Below are 9627 nucleotides of genomic sequence, written 5' to 3' on the forward strand. Positions count from 1 at the left end.
TTCTTATTATAAGACAGGTACAGTATTTTTAAATAGCAAAGTGTGCACACTTGCTTATATATTTTTAAAAAAATCAGGAAGATAAACTAATTTAAAAATTTTCACCTATAAAGAATGGGAGAGAATATAATGGAAGGGACAGGGATATAAACTGGGCTTCTTTCAATATGTTTGTTATGTTTATTTGATTTGGAACTGTGAAATATTTTACATAGTTATAAAACAAAAGTTTAAAAAGCAATCCCTGGACAGTAAAAACTAAATAAAACAAAATCAACCTTACTGTGTATTCAGTTGTTGGCAGAAAAGAGTTGTATCAAATGACTTTAAATACAGCAATTGAACAATACGTCCCTAGTGGGATATACCCTAAGCTGAAGTGAGAACAAAAATAGTATTATAAATTGCTTTTAAAAGTCATATTGATGGTTGGTATTGTTCACCTGAGACTATTGTGTGTGTATGAAGGGACAAAGAAAATGAGCAATTGTGTGACATTCTAAATCAAATTCTAGGATTCTCAGCTTGGGAGAAGTAAGAGGTTAAATTAAAATACTCTAGTCCTGGATTTGAATTCCAAGTATTAGTTGAATACATGATGAATTTTATCTTGTAAGAAATTTTCTTGTTTGTGTACTTAAGAAGCTTAGAACAATAGCTAACCCAGCAGCAATGAGTATCCTTTGTGTCTAGATTGTGGTCTCTAAATATTATTTCCTGCTAAGGAAACTTTGGCTTCTTGTAGAAATGTCTGGAGCCAAGCCTGGGACAGAGGATGTACATTGTGAGCCAGGGACATCTTGTCATATCAGAAAGAAAGAGAAGTCTTTGTCTTTGGCTCTTTGCACAGAACTCCTACAACTTGTGGAAGGTCCCAAGTGCTTAGAGTGTCCTTTGTTATACATAATGAGCTCTTTCACCCATACCTGAGTCCATGGCAATGAAATGACTTCTGTTGGTTCCCTAGATAGCATCCAGACAGTGGCCAGAAGAATCAGGAGGTTTAGAACTTTCATTCCCTGGCTCTATGTTAGCCAGCTTTCTATCGCTGTGATAAAATATCTGAGGCAGTCAAATTAAAAGGAGGAAGGATTTATTTTAGCTTGGAGTTCAGTGTTTTCAATGCATGGCTGCTCAGCCCTGTTGCTTTGGGCCTGTGGCAGCACAGTGTTTCTTGGCTGTGGCCTCATGGTGGCCAGCAAGCAAAGAGGAAGAGGAAGGGATGAGTATCCCACTGTTCCCTTGAAGGGCCCATTCCTAATGACCCATCTTCCTCATGCTAAGCCCCCACCACTTCTCAGTAGTGCCATGAGGTGAGAATCAAGCTAGTAACACACAGGTCTGTGGGCAGCATTTCAGACTCAAAGGACAGCACTGCTCCCCTTATAGGGATGGAAGGGCAGGCTAGAGCTCGAGTTCACTCACCAGTAGCCAGTGATTTGGCCAACTCTGTCCACAAAGTTAAGTTTTGATGCAAACTCTGAAAGGGACTAAGGGAGCTTCTAATTTTGATAAATGCATGGATGTACTGAGAGGGGTGGGCCCAGAGGGAGCATAGAAGGACGGCCTCCTTTGTCCTGTGCATCTTGGCATCAGTCATTTTTCCCTAAAATTATGTAGCATTGCTCCCGACACATCAGGCTGTTCAATTATGTCCTTTGTAATTACAATTAATATAATTATAATTAATAATTGTAAATATACTGTGTTCCTGAGCTCCATGAGTCATTACAGCGAGTTGTTGAACCTGGGGTGGAGGTCATGAGAGCCCCTGAATTTGTAGTTGATTGGGCAGAAACGTAATCACCTGAGGACCCCAGCTGGCATTTGAAATAGGGCCAGTCTTTTGTGGGACTGAGCGCTTAACCTCTTCAGTCTGTATTATCTTAGTGTAGTTAGTATCATAATTGAATAGTATTGTAGGGCACTCTGTTCATATCGGAGAACTGGAGAATTGTTTAGAAAACTAAATAGAAGCTATCAAAGATTACAGTCATAGCAAACCAACTTGGCCACACTGTAGGATGTAGATGCGGCAACTAATAAGGATAATACTACAAGTAAACTGAATGCCACAGTTTTAGTTATAGTAGAAAAAAATTGGTCATCATTGGAGGATCTTAAGGAATCACTTCATTATTTTGAGAATCATTTTTGAAATCAAGCATTTATCCCTTTTCATATATGAATTGTACTACTAAGTAACCAAAGGCAAGTACTGTAACTAATAAATGAGGAACAGAGGAAGGAATTACTGTATTTATAGTTAGTAACTCTTTTTTTTTTTGGTACCAGGGATCGAACTTGGGACCTTGTGCTTCCAAAGCAGGAGGCAAAACCACTGAGCTAAATCCCCGGCCCTGTAGTTAGTAACTCTTGATGAACAAGTAGATCTAGACATCCCATTCTGCATATAAGGTGGCTAAAAAAAGACACATATAAAAATTATATACTCCTGTTTTTCAGACAGTGTATCTCTCTTGTGTCTCAGGCTGGCTTTGAACTCACAGTTCTCCTGCCTCAGCCTCTCAAATTACAGGTGTGCACCATCACTCCTGGCTCGAAAAAATTATGTCCTTCTTAATGGAAAAACTTACCATCACTTATGAAGCATTCTTGTCAAAAAATTGAACTTAAATCTGATCAGGCCTCCAGATTGAACTACCAATTTATAGGAAAACAGAGAAACTTGTTTAGTTACACCATGAGGATGCAATCAGCAAAATCCAGTCTATGGGAAATTCTATAGGATTCATGATTCTATTTCTTCAACAAAAAGGTAGTGAGAGAGGCAGGCTTAGCCAGGGAACCTACACATTAAAGAAACCTACATGAAGCACCAACATTTGCAACATGCAGATTATTTGGATCCTAATTCAAATGAAGGAGCTGGTAAAACCAGGCATTGATGGCATATCTGAGACAAATAGAAATCTGAATGTCATTGTAGGTATTCATCTCTGGAAAATGGAGAAAATCAGGCTGGACATTTACCAGGGAGTGCTTCGGGGATCAGAGTGAACTTAGGTTGATGTGCAATTATCCTTTTGAGCTGGCGTGTCTCCTCCGGGGCGTCTCTTGTTGGGATGTGGGCCCTCACTGTCCACTGAGCAGTCACTGGGTGGAGGCTGTCCCGGGGGAAGGTTCTGGACCTGCAGGGGAAGAAGCGAAGCCCAGGGCTGTGGGCTGGAGTCTGAGGGCCCCAGAAAGCAGCTTGGGCAGTGCAGCATCACATCCACTGTGACTGCTGTCAGAGTTGATGGAATTAAAACTTAGTTTTATTTCCTTTAAGGGTGATGATTTTAAGGATTATGTTTTTAAAATGAGATTATCTTTTGGATAACGAAATATCACAGATGGAACTTTAAAATAATATTGGGGGAATGTGGGAGGATAAATAAAATGAGTTGGTAAATGCTGATGTTGGGTGATGGATATATGCACATCTTTATACTATTCTCTCTTCTTTCATATATCATGAAGTTTTCCATACTTAAAAAAAGTAGAGGCTACATTTTAATTGGGTTGTCTCTTAATGAGCTCTAAGAATTCTTTTTTTTTTTTTTTTTTTAGAATTCTTTATATCTTCTGCTCATAGGTTATATGCATTGTAAATATGGTCTGTTTAAGGACTACTTTTCATTTTAATGATGTCATTTAAAGTTCTAAATTTTGATGGAATCTCATTTATCAATTTTTTTCTTTTATACATCATGTCTTTTGTATCCTAGGTAGTTCTTGCCTACCCTGAATTCATAAACATTTTCCCTTATAATTTCTTCTTAAAGTTTTATACTTTTAGGCTTTCTTATCTAGGTTCATAGATCCCTTCAAGTTATTTTCATGTATGGAAAAAAAGGGTTGAGGTTAATTTTTTATATATGGATACCAGGTGTTCTAGTGCCATTTGCTGAAGACACTATCTCTTCCTCGGCTCTTGAATCGAGTTTATATTCTGTAAAATGCTAATGTTAAATAATCTTTCAAAACTCAGCGGACCATATATGTGTGGTTCTATTTCTAGATTCTCTGTTTTATTCCAATGATCTATATGTCTTTCCTAACACCAACACTGCCTTGATTACTGTAGCTTTAGAAGAAATCTTAAAATTGGGTGCTAAATGTCTTCCAACACTGTTTTTGTTTTTGTTTTTGGCTTTTCTGGGTACTTTGTACTCCCACATAACTTTTAAATTTCAATATCCAGTTCTTCATTTATAGCAAGTATACACAGACCTGAATTTTTATATATACCTTGTGTTTTCTAATCCTGCTAAATTCAAGTACAAGTTCTAGGGGCTCCTAGAGATTTCTTAGTATTTTTCTCTGTAGATGATCATTTCATCTACATATAAAGATTTTGCTTCTGCTGTGCCAATCCTATCCTAGTTGTGTCATTTTATTATCAGACTATTTTGCTGGGGACTAGGTTTCAAAATCTAATGGACAGATGAAGAGTAGGCATATATGCCCTTGTTCCCAACTTTAGGGAGAAAGCATTGTATCATCTCCATTCATAGAAGGAGTTTTTGTTGAAGTATGGAGTACATGTCTTTGATCTGTTGAGAAGGTTCTGTTCTACTTCTAGTCTCCTGATAGCTTTTACCATGAACAGCTGTAGAATTTAGTCCAATACTCTTTCTCCAACTACTGACAGGATCATATGGCTTTCTCCTTTCCTTTGTTAAAATGACGACTTTTGGGGGTGGATCTTCCAATGCTGAACCAACACTGCCATCCCTGTAATAAAACCACTTTCTACATACTGCCAGATCTGACTTCTAATAGTTTGTTTTGTTAAACAAATTTCTATCTATGTTCATACCTTTTTCTTCTATTATCTTTATCCAGTTTTAGGATTAACACAATGTTGATTTCCTAAAATGAGGGGAGAAGTGTTCCTTCTTTTTTCTGCTTTAAATGTTTGATATAATTTATCAGTTAAAATGTTTATGAGCCTGCTGTTGTCATATAGGTAGGTTTTCAAGCTAGGCATATACTTCCTTTATTATATGCTATTCAAATTTTATATTTTCTCCAGAGTTAGTTTCATTAATTTGTCTTCCAAGTTACTTCTTAGAAGTTGTCCAATTTATTTCAGAAAAGATTTTTGTAATATGCTTTCTATATCCTTTTAAATTCTGTAAAATCTGTGGTAATGTCTCCTAGATCTTAATATTGTAATTTAAAAAATGTATAACTGATATTGTGTAACAGGAAGAAAAGGTCTAAAAGAGCAGGGGAATTGGGAGGGGTAGGGGAAGGGAAAAAAGGGAAAGGAAAAAAAAATATGAGATGAGGAAAAAAATGGAAGCAAGGTCTTTGCAAATAGGGAAGGGTGGAGGGGGTGAAGGGAGGGCAAGGGAAGGGGAAAAAAATAAGAACCAAGAGACTCATGTAATGGTACAAGATCCCAATGATGAATGTAACTGTATTTTATACCTAAAATGTACCAATAAAGTTAATAGGGGGGAAAAAACACCAAAAAAAACCCCCAAAACAAAACAACAAAAAAAAGTAGAGGACTGGGAATTTAGCTCAGTGGTTCCACTGCCTGCCTCACAAGCACAAGGACCCGAGTTCAATCCCTGGTACCCCCCACCCCCCAAAAAAACAACCAGTAGAAAAAGGATGATACAATTAAAAATAATGATTTATGACCTCTGTCAGTGTGATACAATTGATGAAATTTCTATGAATAGGAGTTAATGATGTCTTCATGTAATTCTTCCTTTCTATATTAACTCAGTGGAGATCTACATTATGTTCTTTCACAGAAAGGATAGTAAGAGAACAATAAATGAGAGTGGGAGGAATTTATGTTGGAAGGAAGCAAGAGTTACTGACTATCCTGTCAGAGGATGAGGGAGAGTCGTGTGCTATCCTCAGGGCGGGCAGGTGTGTGTACCGAGAAGCCTCACGTGATATCTGATGGAGCCCATCAGGCAGTTACAGCCTCTGGCTGTGTTTCATGTTATAGAATGTAACTGTTCAGTTTTCCTTTCATCACATGGTAATTTTTCTCTCCTGTGAAGGGAAAAATGACTTTTATGTGTGCCATGAGCAAAAGATAATTTCTGTTCTTGGAAACAAAATATTTGTACATCTAGTTGCAGAATCCATTATAAATAAAGTAAAGTTAAAAATAACAGTATTAATGTCAAAATCTTATTTCTTAAAATGAAAATTCTTGCTTGCATCCTGTTTCCTGACTGTGCTGATTCTAATTTTGGCCTTTTAGCTGCACCGAAGCATCTTATCATTGTTAGCAAAGTGGACCATACAGCACCTGGAGCTCTGTTCTGCTATTGTGATTCAGCAGGAAGATTTTGAATGTGTGTGTGGTGTTGAAAAGCACTCTTTGAAAAGTTTAAATTCTAGCATGTGTGAGGCCCTGAGTCTGATCCCCAACTTCCCCCCTTTCTCTCTCCATATATATATATATATGTGTATATATAATATATATATATTATATATACTATATATATATTATATATACAATATATATATCTGGGTGTGTACAAAGTGTAAATTATGTTTATAATTCACATAACAGTTTCAATGGCATGATAAGTTTGATTTGTGCACACTGTGTGAATTGTAATTGGAAAACAGACTACACTGCCCAGACTGTCATTCCATGTGGGGACTTGTCTTCACACTAAAAGGATAAAAGCATATTTGTTCCCTGGCAGCTTTAGTCTCCCTGGAGCCCCATTTGGACCTCCCTGTTTGGACTAGATTCCTACCCTGGGATGTGGGCCCATCCCTGGGATGGGATGTGGGCCCTGAATCCTCTAATGATACTTGCTATATTTCTTGCTCTCTGCATGGCTACTTTTCTTCTGACCTTCACTCTGAGCCCTTGTTTCAGATGTAATGCCAAGATAAGTTGAGAGAATCCATTGGAAGGCCAGGAGAAAATTCAGAGGTCTCATGGGTTTTCTGAAACATTAAAAGTTTAGATGCTGCTAAGTAGAGGAAAAGCAGAATATTAACGCTGATGTTCTAGAAATTTCCCCAGAATGGAGCATTGCTAATATTTCACGGCCCTGATCATGAAGGCCTTGGCCGGCCATTACTGGGGAGTTTGGTCTCTTCACGTCAAAGGCGTGGAAGGCTCCATCCTGAATCGGATTTCCTTGTCCAGATGGCCCGGGAAGGACTTTGTTAGCAGCCACTGGTTCCTGGGTGGGGTCTTGCTCTTCTGGTACTTCTTGCTTCAGTTTTTTTTCTCTTTTGCCTTTTTCTTCTTTTTAGCCGCTGCTTCTTGTCGATTCGCTCCGTTCCCTGCCATATGTCACTCACCCACAAGGCTGACTGCGAGCCAAAGCGTGAAGTCCAAGAAACGGACTTGGGTCTCTTCTTTCTCCTGTAATCCCACACCTGCCCTAAGTCAGAACGCTTCCGGTGCCCTCACTCCTTGGCACATATGAACACTTGGATTTTAACAATGCCTTGTCCCTCCTATTTTTGTGCTTCACTTTCCTCTCCGTGACCTACCTTGCCTTCTGCTCCTCTGGCTGGTTCTGTGCCACCCTTCCCTGCCACCCTCCTTCCCCAGGGCTTGCTTCACTACTTTCTTGATTTTCTCCACAACATGCTCCTGATTCTTTGCACCTCTATCACCTCTAGAGACCAGAGAAACCCATTGCCTCTTAACATAACTTCATTGACCTTCATGACATCTTAAAATCCTTCAACTTAAGAAAATCTGTGCATGACTAAAAGACACAAGAGTGTTTATTTCTTTTTAAATTGGGTTCCAGTGCTGAAACTCCGGAACATCAACAATAGCAAACCGATGTGCTTGCAGTTGAATAGATAAATGCAGATACTCAAAACTGTGGCAAGACAGGGCCAGGAGTAGGGTCAGCTTGAGTGTCTGGGAGCAGGGTGGAGGAAGGTGCTTCCTGGGCACTGCAGCCTGATCCATGCTGCTCAGAACACAGTTTGCAGCGAGAGGACTTTGAGGCATTATGCTTGTCACAGGCCCTGCCCCTGGGAGAGGCTGGGGAATAGTGGTGATTGACCAGTTCCCTCAAATGGGAGCCCAAGCACTAGATACCCAGAAGCAGAGGGAAGTCCTGAAAGCAAAACCATGGTGCTGTGACTAAAAGCCAGGGCGATGCATGGGGTGGTCTCCAGAGCTGAGAAACAAGCTGATTCCAGGGGAGACATGAGGTACGTTCACACGACAGCACTTTATCACTGTACTGACATCAGCTGACAGTGTTCTCCCCTTTTAAAAAACAGGATGCTACTGTCAGTATTCAAAGCGAGTCTCTTCAGCAGGATTAACTAGAGAAGAGTATGCATGATAGAACCCTACAAGTCAATCTATGGTACATGCTTTTCATATATTAATTCATTTAATCCCCATAATAGCCCAAAGAAGTGGACATTATTATCAACCTAATTTTGCACAGGAGGAAACTGAGGCATGGAGAAGGTAACCAACTTACCTAACACTAGACAGCTGGTGCCACATTTGGCAGAGTCAGTATTCACACCCAGCAGAGTGGCTCAGTGTGCACCCTGGTCCACTTCACCGTGTGCCTGTGGCTTCACACAATGAAATACTCAAGAGACAAATGTTTTAAAGAAAATGTGGGGGTCTGATAATTTCTCCCCTGTCAGAGAGCAGGAAAAACAGGGATGGGGTATTTAAGTGATAGTTAATCCCTGTCACATGGACCCAACTTGGGAATGTTTTCAGTGAACACTTGTTCCCTTTCCAATGGAACAGAACAGAAGTCACTGGCAGGCAATGCACGCTGGCCTCCAGGGGAGCTGTTGGCTATATGGTTGCCTTCCTCATGGCAGTTATTTGAAAGTAATGTTTTATTTTTAGATTCCTGCAGGCTGTACCCAGGGCACATCTCTTCACTGTCTCCCAAACATTGCTCAGCTTTGCAAAAGGAAAAATGTGGCACCTCTTCTGCTCTTTTTCTGCTTTTCTGTTCCACACTGAAGGGCCTTTGTCTGAAGCCACACTTATCAACTTTCAGTGGAGAAGAGTATGAAAGCACACTGCTTCCTTTATGTGCCTCCCGCAGCTCCTGAACTCCTGTCCCTGGATTTATGATGTGCTCTGCACTTTCCACCTCCTCAGAGCTGCATTTCCACATTTGAAGGAGAAATGATCAAGAGATTTGTGCTGGAGTAAATTTATTCTGCCTTGAGCTGGGCAAAGTTTCCAAATTCACCACAGCATGAAAAATATAAATGCTGTAAGCATTGAACTTCCTTCCCCAAGGCTGTAGGCAGGCAGATCCTGCCAGGCCTGGAGGAAAATGAGCACTGCATTCTTAGCCTGCTGCTTGGGGCTGGTGGGCTTCCCTGAGTCCAGGGGCAGGAGCTGAACCAGACTGAATGGGTTGCACACCTGGCTTCCCCTGGGGAGGAGAGCCTGTTACACCTTTTAGCCACCCTTCCCCTGGTGAGGGATGAGAGGACCGTGGGCTTTCAGGGGCTGAGGCTGAGTGAGGCAGTCCTCCATGGTCTCAGGAGAGGACTCTGGAGTGAAGAAGAGTGTATGGGGTGGATGTTCATTTTTGCCTTTTAAAAGATGAAACCATTGTGGTGTTTACACACAATGGAGTACTACACTGCCATAAAGAAGGA

The 9627-nt window shown here is 40.3% G+C and overlaps 1 protein-coding gene across 1 annotated transcript in view; it reads left to right on the plus strand.

The window, feature by feature from the left end:
* LOC147821459 (PRAME family member 20-like) overlaps positions 1-7378 on the plus strand; it is a 79547-nt gene extending 72169 nt beyond the window's left edge. The window contains exon 4 of the mRNA XM_087199955.1: positions 7261-7378. Coding sequence (XP_087056081.1) covers positions 7261-7378 — 118 coding nt within the window. The remainder of the gene's footprint in view (positions 1-7260) is intronic.
* Positions 7379-9627: the final 2249 nt, after the last annotated feature.

This window comes from Heterocephalus glaber, unplaced genomic scaffold (genome assembly GCF_053883595.1).
Source record: "Heterocephalus glaber isolate CG9 unplaced genomic scaffold, H.glaber_assembly_v1.0 deba00001733, whole genome shotgun sequence".
Taxonomy (NCBI): domain Eukaryota; kingdom Metazoa; phylum Chordata; class Mammalia; order Rodentia; family Bathyergidae; genus Heterocephalus; species Heterocephalus glaber.